The sequence below is a fragment of the Bidens hawaiensis genome, unplaced genomic scaffold (assembly GCF_021521415.1).
Source record: "Bidens hawaiensis isolate Kalapana, Puna unplaced genomic scaffold, B.hawaiensis_p1.1 tig00005502_1, whole genome shotgun sequence".
Taxonomy (NCBI): Eukaryota; Viridiplantae; Streptophyta; class Magnoliopsida; order Asterales; family Asteraceae; genus Bidens; species Bidens hawaiensis.
The window spans coordinates 1490537-1515420 of NW_027491354.1; the positions used below are offsets into that span (position 1 = coordinate 1490537).

Consider the following 24884-nt stretch of genomic DNA (forward strand, 5'->3'; position numbering starts at 1 on the left):
AAAACAACCGATAGTTTATGAATAGATAGGACCATCACAAAAAAAATTACTTAGCTTAATATACCTTGCACACAATATGCATGAACTTGATGTGAATTTTAATATTTTATTTATTTTCGTTTAATAAACAAATCGTGATCGACTTGTATACGGGTTGACTTCAATTTCTTATGATAATTGGTTATTGAAAATAATTTATTCAGTAATATCATATTTTCTTTAAAAGCACGAGCGTACACTTTGTGTGGTTTTATGTTTTTGTTGGATGTTAGTTAGCGCTATAGCCCTTGCTAAATTTGCTTATGACAACATTCGTTGTGTGGTCCTGTTGGCAAGATGCAGCAAACATGTTTATTCACGGATTAGTTCCACTTAATCATTTATTGTTTATCTAGAGGCATTTATTCATATATTAGTTAAATATATGGCATTTTTCATTTGTGGAATTGTTTTTGAAAGTCTTAAACCAACAATTATATTTTCTGAAGTTTTACCCATCTTTTTAATTGTGGTACAAACAAAGTATATAATAATAAGTATTCTGATACATCTATTTAAGGGATAGGGTACATTTATAAGGAAAATGAAGTCATAAACAAAGCCATGATAAGAGACTCAACACTTGTATACCACTTCAACCCCACACCCTTTCATTTCCTTATAAAAGAAACACCTTTCTCAATGCTTGATGCCAACTCCTTTTTGGCTTCCTCCAACCCAGCCCTGTTTGTTGTGTCAAAATTATAATCAAACATAAATTCTACATTTTTAATCAATATTCACAAAAAAAAAAAAAAGGATAACTCTCTGCGCATCTTACCTTTCATACTCATTCAAAGGTCCGAGTTGGTATATTTCTTCTATACCAGTGCGGCCTAATCTCACTTGGGTCGCAAAGAACGGGAGTTCAGTGACCTATTAAACAATATTTATAATGATTTAACAAACAAACTAAAGGGATGAAATAATAATATTGTAACAATGAAATGGTTTATACCCATGATTCTACAAAAGCACAATCCACAATGTCAGCGTCTCCTCTTAAGCCACGGAGACAACGATCTGCAAACTTAACTGCTGCATATGCCTATATAATTTATAGATTCTTTATTTTAGCTTACGGGTTTTAAAAGTTATTAAAGTATGTAAATCATCAAAATGAAATAAGAATTATATGATTTAGTACCATGGATAATGTAGCAGAACCAGCCCCGGCTTTTGCCTGAAATGGTTACTTGGGTTAATCATAGTCAATCAACATATCAGTTATAGAAATTAAAAGAAAAAGAATATAAAGGTTACATTTTTTTATCCATTTACTTATTAATAAAGAATGAACGGGAAATCCAGGTTATGCTTAATCTCTAACAAGTCAAAGAAGCAGCAAAAAGGGAAACAAGCCATGCGTATAATTTGGCCCTCATACGACTAGCATAGCCATGCTTAATCTCTAACAAGTCAAAAAGTTGTAAGTCAACAAATCATACGAGCCGTATAATTTGGCCCTCATACGACTAGCATAACCTTTCTTGCCCTACCATACGGTCCGTAGGACTATCAAAACAAGCCATCTTACAACTTTTCACCCTACAACGCCCTTATGACCATATAGGCCGTATGACACGTCACTGGTCTCTAGATAGCAAATCAGTTGTTTTGTATTAAAAGAAAGTAAATCCAAGCAAGTGTTTTTGGTCAACGTGGCCTGCTCTATACAAAAAAGATACCTGTTTTGACCCCTTTCGCAACCCGCCCATTTTGCCTTCTCTAAAGAAAAGTAATCGGCCTTACCTGAACAACTTCGGTCCCACCATCTTGAATGCGTTTTGTCAAGTATTCAGTTTCTTCTTTAGTGAAGGAGCATGGCGGCTTGACCTGCAAAATTGATAGAAGTCAGATGACCCGTTTTGACGCATACTAAAAACGGCCCATTTTAAACTGAATCTGTTTTGATCCACACCAAGAACGACCATTTCAAACTAAACCCATCTTGACCCATGCTAAAACGACGCTTTTATACTTAAACCTGTTTCAACCCACACTAAAAACGACCCATTTTGACTAATACTAAAAACAACCCATTTTAACCTGAACCTGTTTTGACTTTTGACACATACTACTACAAATGACCCATTTCAGCCCAAGCCCGTTTCCTAACCCAACCCGTCTTGCTCTTTATTACCTGAGAAAGTAGGGGCAGAATTGTAACTCCCGCATGTCCTCCAACAACCGGGACGCTAACCTCTCTCGGATCAAGTCCCAAAACTTCAGCCTAAAATAGTAAAAACCAATTAATTAAAAATCATCAAAACCAAAACAAAAAAGACGTTAAAAGCCAAAACTTGTAATTGCATAATTTGCATACCACAAAAGTGTTGGCTCTAACAGCATCAAGCATCGTGACACCGAGCAGGCGTTTGGGATCATAAGTACCAGCTTTCTTGAAAACTTCAGCAGCAATCGGGACCGTAGAGTTCACAGGATTGCTAATTAAGTTAACAATTGCATTAGGGCAACACCTTGCAATTCCTTCTCACAAAATTTTAACAATTCCAGCATTAATCTTGAATAGATCATCACGTGTCATCCCGGGCTTTCTTGGAACACCAGCTGGTATAATCACAAGATCCATCCCAGTAAGTGCTGCATCAAGCTGCGGTTGCCCTAGAAAACCTCTCACCTATAATTCACCATAATTCTATAATCAGCTATATTAAACGAACAAGCACAAACAAAGTTTTTGTTTAATTAGTTAAACAAAGGAAATGAACACATGTCTTGTTCGTTCATTTTTGGCCATGTACGTTCGTTTACATTCGTTCATCTATGTTCGCCTATTTACATTCATTTATGTTCTTTAGTTTACATTTATCTTAGTTTGTTCGTTTACATTCGTAAATCTATGCTCGCCTATTTACATTCATTTATGTTCTTTAGTTTACATTTATCTTAGTTTGTTCGTTTACATTCATTCATCTATGTTCGCCTATTTACATTCATTTATGTTCATTAGTTAACATTTATCTTAGTTTGCTCGTTTATATCCTTTCATCTATGTTCGTCTATTTACGTTCATTAGTTTACATTTATATAAGTTTGTTCGTTTACGTCCATTAATATATTCATTAAAACTTTTAAGCCTGTGGCAATTTAGTATAACTTTAATAACTTTTTTAAGCCCAAGCCCAACACATTGTTGTTCATTTACTTTTAGTTAGTTTTTTCTCGGTTAATTCATTCATCTACTTTCAGCTATGTTTGTTCGTTTATGCTCATGAACCTTTTTGTTGATACTGTTGGCAAACGAACACGTACATGTAAATTTTCTTAGCGAACAAACAGGAAAACCATGTGCGTTTAATTGTCCATGACTCCATGTTCAATTGTGTGTTCGGTTAAAGTTAAACGAACGAACGCAAACAATTTTTTTGTTCAATTAGTTAAATAAACGAACGCAAACAATTTTTTTGTTCAATTAGTTAAACGAACGAACATGAACAAATGTCTTGTTCGTTCATTTGTGTCTGTAGACGTTCATTTATATTCATTTTTTTACGTTCATTTATGTTTGTTCGTTTACATTCACTAATATATTCATTAAAACTTTTAGGCTCATTGCAATTTAGTCTAAATTTAATAACTTTTTTGGGCCCAACACATTGTTGTTCACATTAAGTTTTCATTGGTATATCTCACTTATGTCCGTTCATCTACATTCAGCTATGTTCATTTATTTTCATGAACCATTCGTTTATACTGTAAAATGACCATAAATGAAAGCGCTAATTTTCTTTAACAACCGAACACGAACAAGAAAACCATGTTTCTCTAACTGTCCATGTTTGATTATTTTTTCAGTTAAGGTTAAACAAACGAACACAAACATGCTCCGCTCGTGTTCATTCAGTTTGTTTATTAAATGAAAGTTACCACAGCCCCAGTATCCATGTGACTAATATCAGCAGTGACACCAGGAGCATTAACAACATCATAAAGATGAAGAACCGAAACCAACGGGTTCATCTTCATTAGCATGGCTAATGGTTAACCAATCCCTCCAGCAGCACCCAAGATTGCAACTTTGAATCCGGGGGCCCCACCCTTTGCTCTGCAATTAGCTCTCTCCAAAACCGACCCTCCTTCCATCTTCCGACACATAATTCATAACAAAAAACAACGATAAAAGATTATAAAATATGATAAAGCTTTAAACTATATAAATATTAAGAATTAGAAAGACCATCAAGTAAACAAAAGTTACGAAAATGCAAACTCGTAAACAACCTAATTCTAAAGGTTAAAACTTTAGGCAAATGAAGCATTGCTAATAAGAAAGATCATATTTTACATAATTACACAGTAAAACACCAACAAGCTATAAAAATTCAAGAAAATTGATAAATCAAGTACAGATTCCAATAAGTTACAATTAGGGTTCATACCCATCTCTACAATCAAACACTTCTCCCAAATATTCAACAAAAGATAACAACTTTAACTCAAAATTTATACTAAAATTAACGACTACCCATTAGCAAGATTCAAAATTAAGACACAGTCATGCAGCAATACACCATCAAGAATTAAACAAAATCATGAATTTGAGAACCCTAAAATAGATCATTGGAATAGAATACTATAATTATGATCAAAGGGTTTCACCTGTGCATTTGAAGGGTGAAGATGAGCTGCAATTCTTGCAATTCGCTGATTGGCATCCATATTCTTTGACTGCAATAGTAATAATAATATTATGAATAGAGTATGTTTCGTGTTGATCACGAGAGATGAATAAATGGGAGTGAACAAAGAGTGGGAAAGAAGATAAAAATATGGATAGAATAAATAATATTATTTGGTTACCATTTATTTAGGGTTCTGTTAAATATACCAAAAAATATACCAAAGTCAAAGACCAAAAGTTGTCAGCATTAAACCAAAAGTTGTCAGCATTTAGTTGTCAGCATTTAATGATACACATTTATTATTAGGTGTATCATTTATTCTTTTTTATTAACTTATATATACACATTTTTTATTAACTTTTTATTATTAAGTGTATTATCTATTCTTTTTATTAACTTTTTATTAATTTTTAGGTGTTCGGGTCCCATGAAGAATTGATGAATTGGGTACAAAACTTGGCACGCTCTCTTGGTGTTGTCGTCGTCACTAAAAGATCGAACAAATATCCTAATGGGTTCGTGTATAAAGTTGTAATCATGTGTGATCGTGGCGGAAAATATAAAGTTAAGGATTCAAGTAAAGTTTCTGGCACAAAAAAAACTGACTGCCCATTCGAATTAGAAGGGAAATATTCAATAGAATATAATTCCTGGACGTTAACGATGATATGTGATGAACATAACCATCCGCCTGTACAGCATATGGAAGGCACGTTAGTGAATGCATGCAAAGAAGTTTTCCCGAATGCTACTCAATTACTTTGTAGATGGCACATTAGTCGCAACATATTCAAGAACTGTAGGCAATCTATCAGGTCAGCACGTGATTGGGACAACTTTCTAAAATATTTATAAAGATATGTTTGTCAGGGATGTAAATTCATTGTATCATGACTTGTGTTTTTTTGGGTCACCTTGTCCAGAAGAACACTGGATGAAAATGCCTGAGGCAGGTGTTCTGATTGCCAATAGGTTTGGTGTTATCATCCATTCTTTAAGCATGTCAGGCAGTACCACTATTTTCCCATTTTGGAGTGGTCCAGAAGAAAGTCAACATCACAGAGCTCTTACAATTGCTTTAGTATTTGGTGAGACCCATTATGTCATGGTAGAGTTACAAGGAGAATCCCCAATGCCTGTTATCACGCCTTATTGGAATCTTAACAATATTAGCCGGTCTGCAGTTAGGTGGGAAACAATGTATAAGTCGCGTCTAGAACTGTACAGCCAACTTTATCGTCCTGAAAGTGGGTTTGTGGATTTAAGTGATTAATTATTTTAGTGTTTTTACATTCATAATGAACTTGTATTTTCGTATTTATATATTTGAGTACTTTTTAGAAGACTAGTAATATTCATAATTGTATAATAAAATATTTAATATACTATTATTCATACTAGTATTGCAAAAAACTAATTACAATAGCCTTTAAAAAAACCTAATTAAAAAATAGATATTAGTAGTTTAAATAATTATTATGTAATGATTAGTAGTTATATTTAAATAAAATAGAATAAAAATGATTAGTAGTAGATTAATAGGGTTGACTTGGTATACCAAATAAAAACTTTTGGTATATTTAAAGCCCCCCTTTATTTATCAGTCGATAAATTAATTTGTGGAATGTATGCCCTTATCCTATATCTATAACGTTTGTGGTTCTGTGTGCAGATATCGATTTTGTATCCTTTTGAGTCTTGATTGTGTTAACGTAAATCGAATATTAGGTTAAATATTGGTACTCGAGATGAAAGTTGGTAACAAAGAGTCAAAGTCAAACAATATCATGAAAATTGGATAAGTTGTTTTCTTGAAAAGAGTGTGATTCGAGAGCCTAGTTGTCAAAATAAGTGTGATGAAGTAGTATAGATAGAGAGTGTGTGACTTGTCATTACAAAAATAGTTAAAATAGTGATTTTGATTAAAACTAGTATTTTGAACTTGCGCTTTGTTGCAGGACCGTCGCGTTGCGGCACGTTAAGCGTTGATAAAAGTTAGCATCATCTATATCGAAACGTCAACAAAAATAAAGATGTCACAATTGAATATTGTAAAATATTATGTTCTTAATATTGTATAGGGCTGACAATATAGGCACGATACACGAATACACGACACGCATCTACACGACATTAATAGGTATCAGGTATGGCCTTAATAGGTTTCGTGTACTAAACAGGTAGACACGAATATACCTGTTAATCATGTCTAAACAGGTAAAATACTCGTTTACTTGTTAAGTACCCGTTAGTCTCTGATTAGATTTTTTTAAAAAATAAAATATATATAATAATATAATATGTTATATACCCTAAATAATTAACCTTAAATTTTATACCAAACAAACGAACATAACGCACACCATTCAAGTCCAACATCGAGTAGACGACACACGAACCTTCTCCGATTCTCCCTCTTCGGAAGTAATTCAATGGTTTCCCACCACATATCTGGTAGTCGCAACCCGTCGATTCTCCGGTCTACCTCTCCATATCTCTGATTCTTCGGTAGTACGACCTCCTCATAATTGCAGCAGCGCCACCGGCCATTGAATGGTTGATTCCTTCTCAGATTCTCCTGCCTTTTCGTGTCTTATCGTGTATATCTGGTATATCATGTTCGAGTTTGGGATACAGATATACGATAAGTTTTCGTGTCGTGTACATGTATACATGTTTCGTGCTTGTGTCTTATCATGTACGGGGATACACAATATGTCAGCCCTAATATTGTAAGAGAAAAAAATTGCATAATATCAAAACCTTGAAACAACTTTGAGGGTTTGTATGTGCGCGTCAATGACTTGTACATTACAACAAGACATACCCGTTTTGATTGAAATTTACATCAAAACATAGATAAATATACGCTTGTCGCAACAATTTATTTTGAATTTAATAAAACATCGAACTTAATAAAGTTAAAGAGGAGAAAAACAAACAAAGCAATGAGATTATGTTATAAAAAACTATATGTAAACTTGCGAAAGTGAAATATAAAATTTGAGAAATAAAAGTGTAACAATACTATTGAAGATTTGGTGTGGTTGGTAACTTCTATCAAATCCCATGTATGTGAATAAAAAAGAAAATGCATTATAATGGTGTACACGATTGACTAGTAAAATCCTCTTAGGCTAAGTGTAGTGGATGAACTACAAAATTAGACGATTTGTGTCACGTGGTGTCTAGTTAGCTAAGGGATAGTTTTTGTTGTAATGGTGTAGTGGTTTGGTGGCCCAATATATATATATATATATATATATATATATAATGAGATTATGTTATAAAAAACTGTAGGTAAACTTGAGAAAGTGAAATATAAAATTTGAGAAACAAAATTGGTACTATTGAAGATTTGGTGTGGTTGGTAACTTCTATCAAATCCATGTATGTGAACAAAAAAGAAAATGCATTATAATGGTGTACACAATTGACTAGTAAAATCCCCATAGGTTAAGTGTAGTGAATGAGTTACAAAATGAGTGATTTGTGTCATATGTGAGGTGATTTGTGTCATATGTTGTCTAGTCAGCTAAGGGATGGTTTTTGTTATAATGGTGTAGTGGTGTGATAGCCCAATATATACATATATATATATATATAGAGAGAGAGAGAGAAAGAGAGAGCAAAGTTAAAATAAGAAGTAAAACTATCTTAAGAAGTGTTTTTTAACCTTAAAAAAATAAAACACACCGAACAAAAAACACACTAACAATATCCACCATCAGATGATCACATCCAACGTCCGATATTACTTCTCACACTTATACAATAACTCACTTCTTATTCTAACCCCACCCTTTCTATCTATCTATATATATATATATATATATATATATATATATATATATATATATAGGATCAGGATCATGTAAGAACTATTCTGAAATTGAGAACCGTTTTAGACCATAAAAAACCCATAAATTAAAAAAAATCATAAAACATAAAAAAACGCAAAAATGAAAAAAGTAAAAAAAATCAAAATTCTTATTTATCATCCCGGTTTCATTAATAAAAACGTCTCGGTTTAGCTAAATTATACACATATGTATACTATGTACATACGTGTGTGTTTTTAATACACATATGTACAATTTAAGGTAAATGATAATGTGCATATGTGTATATTACGTAACTAGAGACTAAATAAATTATACACATGTGTATAATACGAAGTTTTTTTATGAAACCAGAATGAAATATAAAAATTTTGGTTCTTTTACTTTTTAAATATTTTTGTTTAATAATTTTTTAAGTATTTATTTTAGATGTTTTTTGTGTGGCTCAAAATGGCTTTTAAGGTTCTTAATTTACAAAGGATTCTCTTAGGATCCTTACCTTTTATATATATATATATATACATAATAAACATAATAATTGAAAATAGGTTCACCAACACATGCATTTGGAACAAGTATCAGCCCCATGTTTAATTTGCTAACGTGTTCATAAAATAGAAAGCCATGCCTATTCTCTTCCTCAAGAAGCTTTCGCAGGAATCTTTTCTGAAATAATTACTAGGGTTTTGTGCTATCATTCAAAATTTGAAAACGAATATGTACGTGTCTCTCTCTTGAAACCTTCAAACTCTCTCTTTCTTGAAACCTTCAAACTCCATCGAAATAACCATAGATCCATTCGCCTCTCCATCGCAAAACCCCAACAAGTGAGCCATCTGCGCCACCGTCAATGTCGTCCTCTTCACCTCCGTCAACAAGTGTGACCGTCACGGGAAGTGAAACACAGGCAGCAGAGGCCGAAGTTCTTTCTTTTGCAGGTAAGTATAGTATTTTAATTCATTTTTTGTTCCTTTTTACTGTTTTTATTAAATTTAGGGTTTGTTGGTCCAACATTGTTTATCTTTCAGTTGTGGGTTTTTCTTACTAAAATATATCTCTTATCTTTTGGTTGTGAGGGTCTTCTATGGCTATGCGGCTGCGAGGTGATGGGGTTAGGTTTTAAAATTAACCTTTTGTTTAGTTGTCCTAATTAGTTTCTTTGGAAGGTTGAATATATATGGTGCCAGTACACACAATTCAGGTTAACTCAATTTTCTTGATTCCTATTAATTTGACATTTACATGTCTCATAAGTTTGTCTTTTTATGTTATATAGATTGTGGATAAACAATCTAACAAAAACATAATATGTTTAATTAGTCAAGGTTTTTTCTTTTAATTCAACCTTTCAGAACATTTTATTTTGTATCTCACAAAGATATTGATCAACAAGTGTTTTCGTCATTAAAGGAACTGTATAATTAATCCGTTACTGGTCTAATTTTTAAGTGAGTATTAGTCTCAAATAGACAGGATCTCATGCTTTTGGTTCTTTTTTGTTTGGATTTTAGTCATCATACGAGTTTATGGATTATTTTGATTTATCATGACTCTTAATGGGAGGCATCTATAATTGACATCGTTAATATCTATTTTCCCTTACTGTTATTAGTCAATACTAATTGCTTTTGTAAACATATAGTTTACAGGTTTGGAAAGCCTATCAAAGTTAACAAGTTTTTTGACCCGCGCGCAACAAGTTTTTTGACCCGTGCGTTGCGCGCGGGTGTTTTTTTTTTTTTTTCGTTCCCCCCATGGTCTAGCATAGTTGGCTATCTAATGTATGTGTGAAAACTTGTTTGCATTACATTTTTATGTTTGTTCTTTATCATCCTTAGTTCAAGAAGTATTAGGTTACCGGTGGGCATTTATGTCACGTACCCATAACTGTTGTATGCGTTGTGTGTGAAAATGCTAGTGTATGGTGATAGACATCTACTATGTGCAGCAAAAACACAACTAACAGAAACACTATGCAACTTACATTACATTCAAGCAAATGGCTATTTTTATATCTATAAATCTTATAACCTTTTTGTAAAACTACATTACGCAGCCTCTGTCAAAAATTGTCAACAAAACCCAATGTATTATACAATGACATGTACATTCCTTATGTCTCCTCGCAAGCTTTATATCAATGTTGGAGTTTGGACCACCAACCAAGAGGACTCCAATACAAAGTTATCTGCAAACGAACCATAGATCAAGAGTTAACTGATCATGACCTTTAAAAAAACCCTGCAAAAGTACATCTAAACACCTATGAAGATATATCTCACCTACATTTAGGAGTAATATCATCCTCCAAATCTTGTGACCATAACGACCACTTTTCAAAACAGCAAACACGCCGCTTTTGGTTAGTGTTTATTTCTGACTCAATAAAACACGTTTTGACCCAATAAAAAAACATATTGTAGACACTAAAAACAAAAAACTTTTTGACCCATTCGAAATATAATAACATGTTGATTCAACCAACCATGCCCGTATCAATCCCATAAAAAATGAAGTGGTTCATCCAGACTGAAACCAAAATATTTAAAATAATTAAAAAAACGTAACATGTCAGCTTTCGATTAAGGTATACTGCTGACATGTAAAATCAAAGTTTTTTAAATCCTATGTAGAGAACCAAGTTACCTCCATCTACACTACCAAGGTCATCATCATTTGAATCTGAATCTTCAAGTTTGATGTAATGAAAGTATGATTCTTCATGGCATATGTCTGCAACCAAAGTGTTCATTATGTCATTTCCATACTAACTTAGAATAAAATGATTTTAACAAATAATCATAAAGAAGGTAAATATACAAAACAATAAGAACATACCAGAAAGTGAAGGCCCTAACTCAGATTTGAATATCTCCTTATTTGTCCCAATGTTTTTGGCTGTAGAAGAATTACTAAACACATATTTGACAATCACAGACAAATAAAAACAAAAAGAATGATAATTATACATTTAATAGACACATATTTGACAATCATAGTCAAATGAGAGCATCCGTGAGTCTGCATAATTTTTTTAAGTTTCATAAACAGTTTTTCATATAGCTTCATTAATCGGAATGGGTAGTGTTTCCATCTTGCAAGTATCAAGCATATGATTAGGGACGTGTCAATGTGTCATCATAGGCTTAGATACATTATCATCATAGTCCGTTAGCAACCAAACCGAGTTGAAGTCATGTAGACAAAATGTGAGTTTAAATTGTTCAACAGATTATATATATATATATATATCAAAAAACCAAGTTTTGATATACCAGCAGTTTCGAATCGGAACCTGGAAATAGCCGTCCATCATCATTGTAGTTTCGAATTCGTTAACATCATAGCCGTTAGTAAACAAACCGACCAAAGGATGACCTGAAACGCGCCGGTAAACGATACACCACATAGTAACCGAACTGATCTAAGAAACATAAATCCTTAAAGTTGCGACCTAGTCAAGGATATATCATATACAACAGCTTAGTGCCACCACGACTCACTGCCAAGAGTTTCGAATCGGAACCCGACAACGATAGAAGTTGATCTTAAGAGGCTCAGATACATGATCATCATAGCCATTATTTAGGAAACCGATAAGACTACAATAGGCAAACACAAAAGGCAACTGCCATCACGACGCCACTGCCACCAAGGGTTCCGAAGCAGAACTTGACGACGATGGCTTACATACGGAACTCGTCTCCGTCCCTGTCTTTGATTTCAATTTTCGTTCCCCGACTAAATGTCACCCCATTTTAGGTGTCGGAATTTTTGCATTGTCAAAAAGCTTTTGCAAAAGGAAAATTAAGACTTCATTATAACTATTGAATACACGCCCTGCAGTAGAACAACTAGTTAGAAAACAACGAATCTCTTGATTTCTATCTTTATTAGCATGTCAAATGAAGAAGAAACCCAACCCGATAAGAACCATTCAAGGTAGGGTTCAGACCCTCAATTTGTAATCGTGTCTCTACAAATTCAGAGTCGCTAACCTGTTCACAAAATCAATATAATTATCCCTTTTTTCTTAACATAAGCAAAATCACAAAAGGAACTTTGTTTTGTCAGTGGTTCACGTAATATAAGATTCAGACACACAGGCCATTTACGGTTTACACCACAAAGACGAAGCCGGCCACAGTCACCAAACGAAACCACCAGCAAGCCCATCTGACCACTCAACTACCACACCACTGCCATCCGGCGCCACCAAGGGTCCCGAGTAGGAACCCGGCAACGCCACGTCCGATTTAGGAACATCGTCGAGGATGAAGTAGAGAAATCCATAGCCAACGATGGTAAATACCAACCACCACACGATCGCCGTCCGGCGCTACCAATGGTTCCGAATTGGAACTCGTAATGCCACAGTCGGCGAGGATGTAGATGGTGATACCGAAAGAGACATGTGGTATAGAAGCAAACGCTTGAATAACGGGAGCCACACGATCACACATACACGTGGTACATGTAAACACCACATATCCATGAATAGTAGTTCTACTGAGTATATCAAAACTTTGGTTTTATATATATATATATATATATATATATATATATATATATATATATATATATATATATATATATATATATATATATTGGGCGTATGTAGTAGCCAAAGAGAAGATACATGTTAGGGCCCAAATTTTATAGTCGAATCTATGCTCAGGATTCCGAATATGTTCAGGATTATTGAATAAGTTTAGTATCCTGAGTATTAGTGCTAATAAATAGATATTTCTCTCTTGGTGTTGATTTATAATTGCAGATATTGATTGTTGATTTAATATATGCGAAATACACGGTTGGTGGTTACATAAAACGTGTGGAATGGGTTATAACTGCTGGGATTAAAGGCCAAGTAATGGTTAATGGTCAACAATTGACTATTATGCTGAAATCTCGCACTTATAGTTAATATTAACATGTGTGGGACCATATTTGATGAGTAACTCCCAAAAGAATCGGTCAAAGACGTGGAATGAACATTGAAGAACGTGGATAGACTTAAAAGAAGAGTTCCTCAACGGCTATATTGGAAGACTCTTTCGGTTCCGGGATACTCGGAGAGTTAGTTAGGGATTCCGAGCTATCCTTCCAGTGTCAATATCTTGAGGATAATATTTCGTCCTGTATTATTTTTATCTGTTTTGCAGATAAGAGCACGAGTTAAATATGTTTATAAGAACGTGGATTGCAACGGAATGCTACTTGAACTTCGTCAACTCAAACGTGGGCAGCAATGAAGACTTAGTCTAGGGTTTCCGGAATAATCGGAATAACAGTTGTAATCTTCTTATTATAAATATGAGCTGATAGTATTGTTAGGTCACACACAACTCACTTGTTAGCTACTAGTACTCATTGTATCACTTAGTTCACGATCACTTATCAGCTCCAACACTTTGTATTCACCGATTTCATTATTAATAATATTGACGGTGATAGTTTTCACCGTCCGGGGGTTTTTTGTGTCGGCGATCATAATAATCAAGCGTTAATTCGACCAAAAGTTACGTTCATAATCCTTAACCGAAGCAAATTCGACTAAGGATTAAGTTGTAAACTCTTGACCGAAATGAAGACTATTATAATCAAGGGTTTTTTTCTCTCGTAATCATATCTTTGTGTTCGATCTTTTTACCATTAAGCACCTAGCCTCACGCACTAATTTGATCAAAAGTTAGTTGTTAATTTTTGACCGAAACAATTTGGCGCCCACCGTGGGGCAAACGGTGCTTTGATCATTATTCATTCTCACACGAAACCCTACTCTCAATATCCACAACATGTCTTCACAGCCCAAGATTATTTCATCTTCTGCCGCAGCCTTAGAATCCTCGGCGAAACCTTCCATGCCTCCCCCCCCCCTTCAATTGCTGTTATCCCAAAGAAACCTGACAACATTCAGAAGAAAGCTGCTACTCCAGTATTTTCGGGATCGAGACCATCCCCCCTGGATCCCGTTATAGTATCTAATAACGAACTTTTTTCTATTTATAAGCGATTACAGGAACAGATGGATCGCCAGAACAAGACCAACCAGATGCTGGTGAAGGAACTAGAAGATATCAGAAAAGCCACGAAGCCGGCGGAAGAATTCACGTTATTAATCCCGAGATCTTTGGATTTCACTCCTTCAGGATCCTCAGGATTGGTGCGTCCGGAGTCAACAACGGCGTACAACCCAAGATCCTCGCTTTTCCAGCACTCAGGGTCTACGGGATTGTACTCATCCGGATCTCAAGGATACTTGCATGCACCCTTTGCAGGATCCTCAGGATTGTCGCAGCAGGGAGGATCCTCAGGTCATTATCAACAGACGTTATCCTCAGGATTGGCGCAGCAGGGAGGATCCTCAGGTCCTTACCAACAGGCGTTATCCTCAGGATTGGCGCAGCAGGGAGGATCTTCAGGTCCTTATCAACAGATGGTATCCTCAGGATTTTCACAGCAGGCAGGATTCTCAGGAGTACCTCCATCAGGGTTCTTCAATCCTCAGCAGCCATATGCTCAGACTCAACAATTTGCAGGGTCCTCTGAGATGCACCAGGGAGACTTCATCCCGATGCAGGCTAACACCTAGATCACTCCATTTGTCACTCCAGGAAAAACTATGTTCGGGAATGCCAACTACAACACCCAAACCGTTCCTCAAAATATCAATCAGGGTAACACTTTCAATACAATTCCTTTTAATGCTAATCAAGGATTTTTGCAGGATGCAAGCATAAATTCAAGTTTAGCCCGAGAGCTACAGAAGCTCAAGGACATGATATCAAATGTTCATGGTGTAATCCATCCCATAGCTGAAGTTCCTACTGATAGCCACAAGATATCCCGGTTCGTGCCATCGATTAGCGACGTGCAGATCCCAAAACGGTTTCAAACCCCAAATATGAAACTGTATGATGGCTCGACGGATCCTGTGGAACACGTCGCACAATACAGAGAACGTATGGAGATCAATCCGATCCCTATGGAAATCAAGGAAGCATGTCTTTGCAAAGGGTTTGGGTCTACCTTAACCGGAGCAGCCATGAAATGGCTACTGAGTATTCCCCCTAACACTATCAATTCTTTTTCTCATTTAGTTAACATGTTTAATAACCAGTTTTCTTGCAGTAGAACTTTTGAGAAAATGACAGGTGATCTTCATAGGGTTAACCAGAATCCTGGGGAATCCTTGAGAGATTTTATTACCAGGTTTAGTAAGGAGTCGCTGGAAATCCCGAATCTAAACCCAGCTTCAGCAGTGGAAGCTCTCAAGTTGGGGTTAGAGAATGGCTCCTCTTTCTATGATGATCTTGTTATGACTCCATGCAGGTCATTAGATGAAGCAAGAAGCAGAGCTCTGAGGTTTATCAGGCTAGAAGACGACAAGAAAAACTCTAAGTTCGATATCCCGAAGTATGATCAGACGAACAGGAAATTCGAATCCCCGGGAAAGTCTTTTCGAGCAAAGCCTTACCAAAAGCCTGATAACCCCAGGATTAACGCAATAGATGAAGAAGATGACGAAGAATATCCTAAAATCTCTGAATATTGTTTTTCTGTTGATATTGGTGGATTAATGTGTGTCATGCAGGTCTTAGGTGAGAAAGCTAGGTGGCTAAAGAAGATGGAGAAACAAGGAGCCTGGTAAGACAAATCAAAATGGTGTGCCTTCCACGAAGATTTTGGGCACTTGACTGAGGATTGCATTGCACTTAGAAGGGAGATTAGTTATCTTCTCAGCAAGGGCCACTTGAAAGAGCTACTTGGCCGGAAGAAGGGAAAATAGCAAAATCCTGAAAAGGTTCCTGAAAAGGAGACTCCTCCACCAACAGATGCAAGAAAAATCATGTTCATATCCGGAGGATCCGACATCCGTGGAACCTCTTATTCTGCTGCAAAGAGAAACGCTGACCAAAGAAAGTTAGAAGTGGCTGACAGGCCAACAAAGACATCTATTCTCACTCAGGAGAGGATTATATCCTTCGACGCGATGTTCAGGATCCTCGTCATGATAGTTTGGTAATAACTTTATATGTGGCTAACCATTATGTTCGCAGGATCCTCATAGATGGCAGAAGCTCTGTCAACATTATTCAATTAGACGTACTGAAAAAGATGAATATTCCTGAGGATAAGATCGTCCCCAGTTCCTCAGTATTGGTTGGATTCAGTGGAGAAACTAAAAATACTATTGGGGAGATTAAGCTCCCAATATATGTCGAAGGGGTAAATAAAATGCAAAAATTTTGTTTTATTGACTGTTTATCTTGTTGCAATATTATATTAGGCAGGCCCTGGATACACGAGATGAAAGCAGTCCTATCTACTTATCAACAATGTGTAAAACTCCCGAGTCCGTGGGGAGTTATCAAAATCATCAGTGACCAACAAGACGCCAAGAATTTCTACACATCCTCTATGAAATGTACTGCCAAACCCCAGCAGGCGTAGCAATTACAGAAGCCAGCACGAGGCGTAATGGAGGCCAGGGAAAAAGAAATTAAAGAAGTACCTCTTTATCCCGAGGATCCTGAAGTCAAAGTGCTGATAGGAACTGGCATTCCCGAGGATATTGAGTCAAAATTGCTCGATTTCCTCAAGTCAAGGCGATCAACATTTGCATGGAAACATGAAGATATGACAGGTATTTCCAAAGATATTATAACACATAAACTTGGAATTGATAATTATTTCAGGCCAATCCATCAAAAGAGAAGAAAGTTTGCACTTGAAAGAAACATAATCATTCAAGAGGAAGTAGAAAGACTCTTGAAGGCGAAAATGATTAGGGAAGTTCAATATCCCCGATGGTTAGCAAATGTGGTGGTTGTACAGAAAAAGAATGGCAAATGGAGAGTTTGTGTAGACTTCACAGACTTGAATAAAGCTTGTCCCAAAGATCCATTTCCTCTACCACACATAGATTCAATGGTGGATGCTACAGCTGGTCACGAGATGCTGACATTTATGGACGCATCCTCAGGATTTCAGCAAATCCAGATGGAGCCCTCAGATCAAGAAGATACGGCCTTCATGACTCCCACAGGTATTTATTGTTATATTGTTATGCCCTTTCGACTTAGAAATGCAGGTGCAACCTATCAGAGGTTAGTTAACATGATGTTCAAAGAGCAACTGGGGGACACAATGGAGGTCTATATTGATGATATGGTGGTGAAGTCCAAGAAAGCTGAAGATCACCTTCAAGATCTCAAGACAACATTTGATATCCTCGACAAATACAACATGAAGCTGAATCCTTCGAAATGCCATTTCGGAGTGAAGGCTAGCAAATTCTAGGGATACATGGTCACCAAAGGGGGATAGAGGCGAGTCCAGAACAGATACAAGCTATCCTGAATCTGGAATCCCCAGAATCAGTCAAGGATGTTCAAAGGCTGACCGGCAGGATAGCAGCGCTCAACAGATTCATATCCAAATCCTCAGAAAAATGCAAAGAATTTTATGATATCCTGAAGAAAAACAAAAGGTTCGAGTGGACCAGTAAGCATGAGGAAGCTTTAGCATCCTTAAAAGCTTATCTTTCTTCTGCTCCTCTACTGGTAAAACCCGAGGAAGGTGAATCTCTATCTCTATATCTTGCTGTATCAAATAATGCTATAAGTGCAGTTTTGGCTAAGGATCTCGAAGGTCAGCAACACCCCATATATTATGTAAGTAAAAGTCTTTTGGATGCTAAAACCAGATATTCTTATCTTGAGAAATTAATTTTAGCCCTTATTATGGCATCTACTAAACTTAGACATTATTTTGAAACTCACCCTATATGTGTTAAAACTAACTATCCTATTAAATCTGTTTTGAGAAAACCAGAAATGTCAGGTAGAATGGCAAAATGGGCAGTAAAGCTGAGTGCATATGATATAACATATGAACCTAGGACTGCAATCAAATCCCAGGCATTAGCAGATTTTGTGGCTAATTTCACCAGTGAGCTTAAAGAAAAGGCAGACTTGGAAGTCCAACAACTTGAAGAAACAAAAGATAAGTGGACTCTATACACTGATGGTGCTTCAAATGTTAGAGGAACAAGTCTCGGGATTCTGCTGAAATCGCCACAGGGGGACATTAGACCTCAATCCATATCCTGCGGATTTCAAGCCACAAATAATGAGGCAGAATATGATGCTTTGATAGCAAGATTACAACTAGCAATCGACATGAAAATCAGGTTTATTCAAGTACATGTTGATTCATTATTATTAACTAATCATTTTAATGGTTCATATACTATTAGAGGAGAAAGACTAATGAAATATCTAGAGCTAGTAAAAAAACTAGCAAAGTGTTTCGAAATATTTGATATTTCGCAGGTACCTAGGGAAGAGAATGTTGAAGCAGATGCCCTGGCATATTTAGCTTCATCCTTCAGGATACCAGAAGGTGTCAAGATCCCTATCGTACACATCCTGAGCCCAGCAATAGAAGAGCAAGGTGTCAATGAAATATCAAAAGATGACGAAGATGTGGGAGTCAAGAATCCTGAGGATAATGAAGATTCTTGGATTATCCCAATCAGAAAATATATTCAGGATGGAGTTATCCCCAAGGATGAAAATTCAAGAGCTTTTCGCACAAAGGTAATCCCATATACTATAATGAATGATATATTATACAGAAAATCTCTTGCAGGACCATATCTTAGGTGCTTGGAGAAGCCAGAAGCTCAAGAAGTTCTTCAAGATATCCATGATGGAGATTGTGGAAACCACACTGGGGGCAGGGCACTATTCTCCAAAATCCTGAGGACGGGGTATTTTTAGCCAACGATGAAGAAGGATGCTATGAATTATTCTTAGAAATGTGATGCATGCCAGAGACATGACAACATTTTGCACCAGCCAGCAGAACCATTATATCCTATTATATCCCATTGGCCTTTCATGAAGTGGGGGATGGATATCGTTGGGCAATTACCAAGAGGTCCAGGAGGAAAAGTCTTTATGTTGGCTATGACAGATTATTTCTCGAAGTGGATCGAAGCGGAAGCCTTTGTTCAAGTCAGAGAGAAAGAAGTTATCTCATTCATCAAGCGTAATATCCTGACAAGATTTGGGATCCCGGCAGAGATGGTATGTGACAATGGTTCGCAATTCATTGGCAAGAGAACAACTAACTTCTGTGCCAGTTGGGGAATCAAGATGATCACATCAACACTTGTCCACCCTCAAGCTAATGGACAGGCCGAATCAAGCAACAAAATCATCATCAATAACCTGAAGAAAAAGTTGGGGTCTAAGAAAGGAAAATGGGCCGAAGAACTTCCTTTCGTTCTTTAGGCAGATAGAACCACTTCGAAGAATGCTACTGGTCAGACTCCTTTCTCATTAGTGTTTGGAGCTGAAGCAGTTATCCCAACGGCCAGAGTCACTCATCAAAATCCCAAAGATAACACTCGAAGTCTACTTGAAGACCTAGATGCGGTAGAAGAACTCCGGGGTTTGGCAAAGATCAGAATGGCTTCTAATCAACAGAAGATAGCAAAGCCCTACAACAAGAATATCAGAGTTCGAAGGTTTCAAGAAGGGGATTTGGTTCTCCGGAAAGCTTTTCAAAATACTACCAATCCTACGGATGGGAAGCTCGCACCAAAGTGGGAAGGTCCTTACCTGATCGATTCAGAAGCAGGAAAGGGGGCATACAAATTATCTACTTTGGATGGTGACTTACTACCAAGGGCTTGGAATGCTATACATCTCAAAAAATATTTCATGTAAGATTCTATCCCAAAGATAACTGTTATACTAAACAGTCAAGGTATGTACTTAACTTAAACTTTTATTCATTTTTAATATTATTATTCTTCAAACATGGTACTGACTTAAGCATCGGAGGGGTGTTAGCAAGTTTAACACCCACCCCTCACTGAGAGTTGACTGTTTTGTAGATATGAGGGATTCTCATATGGAATAAAGTTAACAAGGCCTTTGTCGCCAGTATCTAAAGGCCTCGTCGCCAGCTTATCCTTAAGGTATAAGAGGTTTTCACCTCTTCTAAGGTTTAAGGGATTTTCATCTCTTCTTAAGTCGATTGTAGAGCACGTTTATTCAGCCTTAGTTTGAGAGGCGGGGCCAGCACATGAAATATAGTGACTTGTTACCTCGTTATCCTCGGCTATTGGTTTGAATCTTGAGGTTTAAGGGATCTTCATCTCTTCTTAAGACGCCTGTAGCGCACGATTTATTCGGCCTTAGTTTGAGAGGCGGGGCCAGCACATGAAATATAGTGACTTGTTACCTCGTTATCCTGGGCTATTGGTTTGAATCACAAGTTTATGGTAGACGTGCCATAATTTAAGGTTAAAGAGATTTACATCTCTTCTAAAGGGCCTCGTCGCCAGTTCATACTTATGTTTTAAGAGATTTTTCATCTCTTCTTAAGAGCCTTGTCGCTAGTTTATTTAGGCCTTGTAGTTTATTTAGGCCTTGTCGCCAGAATTTCTAACAATATTTTTCAGGGTAATGCTCGTGTCACAATTCTATTGCCATATCCCCAGGATTAGAAGAATACTCTAAACAATGATCTTATTACAAGGATAAGACGGTCTAGACAATTTCCAGGTTAATTGATACGCGGTTCTGGTATGATTTACTATTTGCAAGTATTATTTAAAGTTTATGACTTGATATTGGTTTATTGATAAAACTTAAACTATTACTAAGAAATTTTTCATTTCTAACAAACTTAAATTTTTTTCTAATAACGGGAACAGGGATTTCGAAGGACTGATTTATTCCCGTAATATTGTCAACTTTAGTCGGTGCTAAATCATAAAATTTTGATGCTACATGAAAAACCGTTTATCATTAGAAAATTTAACAGCTGAAATTGGTAAAAACAGCTGTCAAATTTTGGGGACAATTGTTAGGGCCCAAATTTTATAATCGGATCTATGCTCAGGATTCCGAATATGTTCAGGATTCTTGAATAAGTTTAGTATCCTGAGTATTAGTGCTAATAAATAGATATTTCTCTCTTGGTGTTGATTTATAATTGCAGATATTGATTGTTGATTTAATATATGCGAAATACACGGTTGGTGGTTACATAAAGAGTGTGGAATGGGTTATAACTGCTGGTATTAAAGGCCAAGTAATGGTTAATGGTCAACAATTGACTATTATGCTGAAATCTCGCACTTATAGTTAATATTAACATGTGTGGGACCACATTTGATGAGTAACTCCCAAAAGAATCGGCCAAAGACGTGGAATGAACATTGAAGAACGTGGATAGACTTAAAAGAAGAGTTCCTCAACGGCTATATTAGAAGACTCTTTCGGTTCCGGGATACTCGGAGAGTTAGTTAGGGATTCTGAGCTATCCTTCCAGTGTCAATATCTTGAGGATAATATTTCGTCCTATATTATTTTTATCTGTTTTGCAGATAAGAGCACGAGTTAAATATGTTTATAAGAACGTGGATTGCAACGGAATGCTACTTGAACTTCGTCAACTCAAACGTGGGCAGCAATGAAGACTTAGTCTAGGGTTTCCGGAATAATCGGAATAACAGTTGTAATCTTCTTATTATAAATATGAGCTGATAGTATTGTTAGGTCACACACAACTCACTTGTTAGCTACTAGTACTCATTGTATCACTTAGTTCACGATCACTTATCAGCTCCAACACTTTGTATTCACCGATTTCATTATTAATAATATTGACGGTGATAGTTTTCACTGTCCGGGGGTTTTTTGTGCCGGCGATCATAATAATCAAGCGTTAATTCAACAAAAAGTTACGTTCATAATCCTTAACCGAAGCAAATTCGACTAAGGATTAAGTTGTAAACTCTTGACCGAAACGAAGACTATTATAATCAAGGGTTTTTTCCCTCGTAATCATATCTTTATGTTCGATCTTTTTACCATTAAGCACCTAGCCTCACGCACTAATTTGATCAAAAGTTAGTTGTTAAATTTTGACCGAAACAATACATCAGGTTTATTAATGTAATAAACTAATATTAGCTTATAACTCAATAATTTCATTTGTTCATGATACCTCTATCTTGATTGTGTAGGTCACTTAAACATATTTGTTGGTGATCTTGGTCCTGTAGTTATCGATGCCATATAGTGTTTTTGCCTTTTCCGTTTACCATACTTACTACACTTTGAATAATGTACATTTGTAATATATTTTTAATGATTTCATTTTGGATGTTGGTAAGTAGTGCAAGAGTTATGCGGGAATAGAAAATGGGACGTGCTGGGGCATCTGGCTTAGTTTCAGTTTGGAATCAACAAGTATCTTCATCTCAGCAATAGCAATCTGAATGTTGGTAAGTGATAATGTCATTGCTCTATTTACTTTTTATATGATTTTGTTTAACTTTCTATACTTTAGTATAATCAAATGAATCAGAGGTTGTTTAGATGTGGGTGCCACTATTGTAGGACATGGATTGGTTTAAAAAAATGATTAGCAGGTGGATTGATTCAAAAAAAAATTGTGTCGATTGTTCAAATATTAAAAGCTAAATTGTGTGTATCATGTGCAGAAGTCTGCGATTTTGGATGGAAGTGAGAAAGCTAGGTTATCGAACAAAGGCATCTTCCTGTCCTGATGAGACAATGAAGTGAGTAAAGACATCACATTTTTTTTTTGTTTCTGAATTTTGAATGATTTTTTAGTTTAGATTAATTAAGTTATTAACCGCAATATAGGACATGGCGATTTTTCTAAATGTGTGTAGGCTGTAGCTGATGACTAAACTTCTATTGTGTAATAAAGGTCCTAACATGTTATCTTTCTTCTAAAATTGCATGATGGTTTCATTGATGAAATAAGAATTTGTTTGTCTAATTGGGCAGCTCATATATCTATCCATTTATTTCTAATGTATGAATAATATCTTCATGATTTGGGGGTTTTAGATTTTTGTTCTGCTCATGTTGATTTTTTTATTATTAATTTATGCAGATGATGAATTTGAATGAAAGCCAATACAGATTGGGTTCGTTAAGAAAAAACATTGGTTAAAGCTTGGGATTAGCTGAACTTCTTTTCTCCCAAATAGATGAAAGAGTTGTTTTTTGTTTTCTGAACTTCTCTCCCATATAGATGAAAGATCTAAATTGTAGTAGCAACTATTTGTCGTCTAGATAATGAAGCTATTTCTGAGTATATCTTTTGATTATGGATCTATTCTTTTTGCTTAATCACATTTCAAACTGATTTTATTTTGAACTAGGTGACTTTTGCTTAATTTATTTTTTTCCTTTAGAAATGTTCATAACTTTCATTTATATAATCTACGTAAATATAACTTTTTATAAAACAATATATTGTTTAGAATGCGAAGAAAAAAAACTACTGCCATTATAACATTAAAATACCCCGTCCATTGGACGGGTATAAAACTAGTATATATATATATATAGGAGGAATATTTTGAGAACTTGATGAGTTATAAGAACTTTAAGAACTCAATTTTAAACCACACATTTAATTAAATGATATGTAAATGATATGAAATATGTGGCTGAGATTAAATTTAATTAAAAAATGAATCAGGAAATAGAATAAATATTTTTGATGATTACACAAGTTTAAATGTTAGTTACACATGTGTAATAAGTCGATTCGGTGTGTAAAAAATATTGTAATTTTTTGTACATTACTTACACTTACGTATTACATGTGTAAAAAAAATTCAAAAAAGAAAAATTGTTACGTTGAGTACTTTCGAGTTTTTAAAACTCAAAACGGTTCTTAAAAGAAATCAATCATATATATATATATATATATCATACACAAACATATAATGATATTATAATAATAATAATAAAACAAAAGCACAGACGACAACTGCATGTCGCCCCACCCAAAATCACCCCTTTTATAACCCGGGGAGCGATGTTATCACCCCCAACAACCCTTAGTCGGTCATTACTACGTACTGCCTTACAAAATATTCTACCAATTAATATATATAACAATAGTTAAAAAAGTGAGCCCATATTCATCTCATTTCAACATTTGTTTGGTAAAAACTTGTATTGGGAAGTGTATTATGGAGGTCTTATCTAATTATATAATGAATTTTATCTAAGAACTAGCATAAAGCTCCGGCGTTATCGCGGCAGCATAAAATCATACCAATTAGCGTCTATGCAACACACCATCAGCGACCACAAAAAAGAAACTCGTATAAAAAATAAAAATAAAAAAATGAAAATATGAAACCGAACGAAAAGTAGACGTAAAACGTTGAACCATGCAAGTTAAAAGTAAAAGACTGAAAACAATAACTAAGTCAATCAAGAACCCACGTGTTGCGACGGGGCCGCTAAACAGGGAAATATATGCGTAGAAATGT

General features: G+C 35.6%; 1 protein-coding gene and 2 long non-coding RNA genes across 3 annotated transcripts in view; 1 reads left to right on the plus strand and 2 right to left on the minus strand.

Annotated features, from left to right (window-relative positions):
* LOC143630014 (uncharacterized) overlaps positions 1-12300 on the minus strand; it is a 135551-nt gene extending 123251 nt beyond the window's left edge. Inside the window, exons 1-2 of the long non-coding RNA XR_013153074.1 lie at positions 10810-12300; positions 10517-10715 (exon numbers count right to left, since the gene is read on the minus strand). This is a non-coding gene — a long non-coding RNA (uncharacterized LOC143630014). The remainder of the gene's footprint in view (positions 1-10516; positions 10716-10809) is intronic.
* On the minus strand, positions 569-4851 carry LOC143630013 (malate dehydrogenase, glyoxysomal-like). The gene is made up of 9 exons (XM_077099132.1): positions 4663-4851; positions 3931-4146; positions 2366-2680; positions 2183-2272; positions 1792-1875; positions 1187-1222; positions 998-1087; positions 821-915; positions 569-723 (listed from the first exon to the last, which is right to left on the minus strand). Exons 3-9 carry the CDS (start codon positions 2396-2398, stop codon positions 651-653), a joined length of 501 nt encoding a protein of 166 aa, XP_076955247.1. The 5' UTR covers positions 2399-2680; positions 3931-4146; positions 4663-4851; the 3' UTR covers positions 569-650.
* A 10270-nt stretch (positions 12301-22570) lies between the features above and the next one.
* Positions 22571-23646, plus strand: LOC143630003 (uncharacterized). The gene is made up of 4 exons (XR_013153069.1): positions 22571-22844; positions 23064-23141; positions 23230-23287; positions 23486-23646. It is a non-coding gene; the product is annotated as an uncharacterized LOC143630003 (long non-coding RNA).
* Positions 23647-24884: the final 1238 nt, after the last annotated feature.

Bases quoted from the DNA above. Each gene is read 5' to 3' on its own strand.
- LOC143630013 (XM_077099132.1), bottom strand. From the start codon at position 2,398: ATGCTTGATGCTGTTAGAGCCAACACTTTTGTG. The intron at 2,273-2,365 runs GTATGCAAATTA...TTACTATTTTAG, and splicing joins TTAGAGCCAACACTTTTGTG to GCTGAAGTTTTGGGACTTGA. The intron at 916-997 runs GTATAAACCATT...ATTGTTTAATAG, and splicing joins GTGCTTTTGTAGAATCATGG to GTCACTGAACTCCCGTTCTT.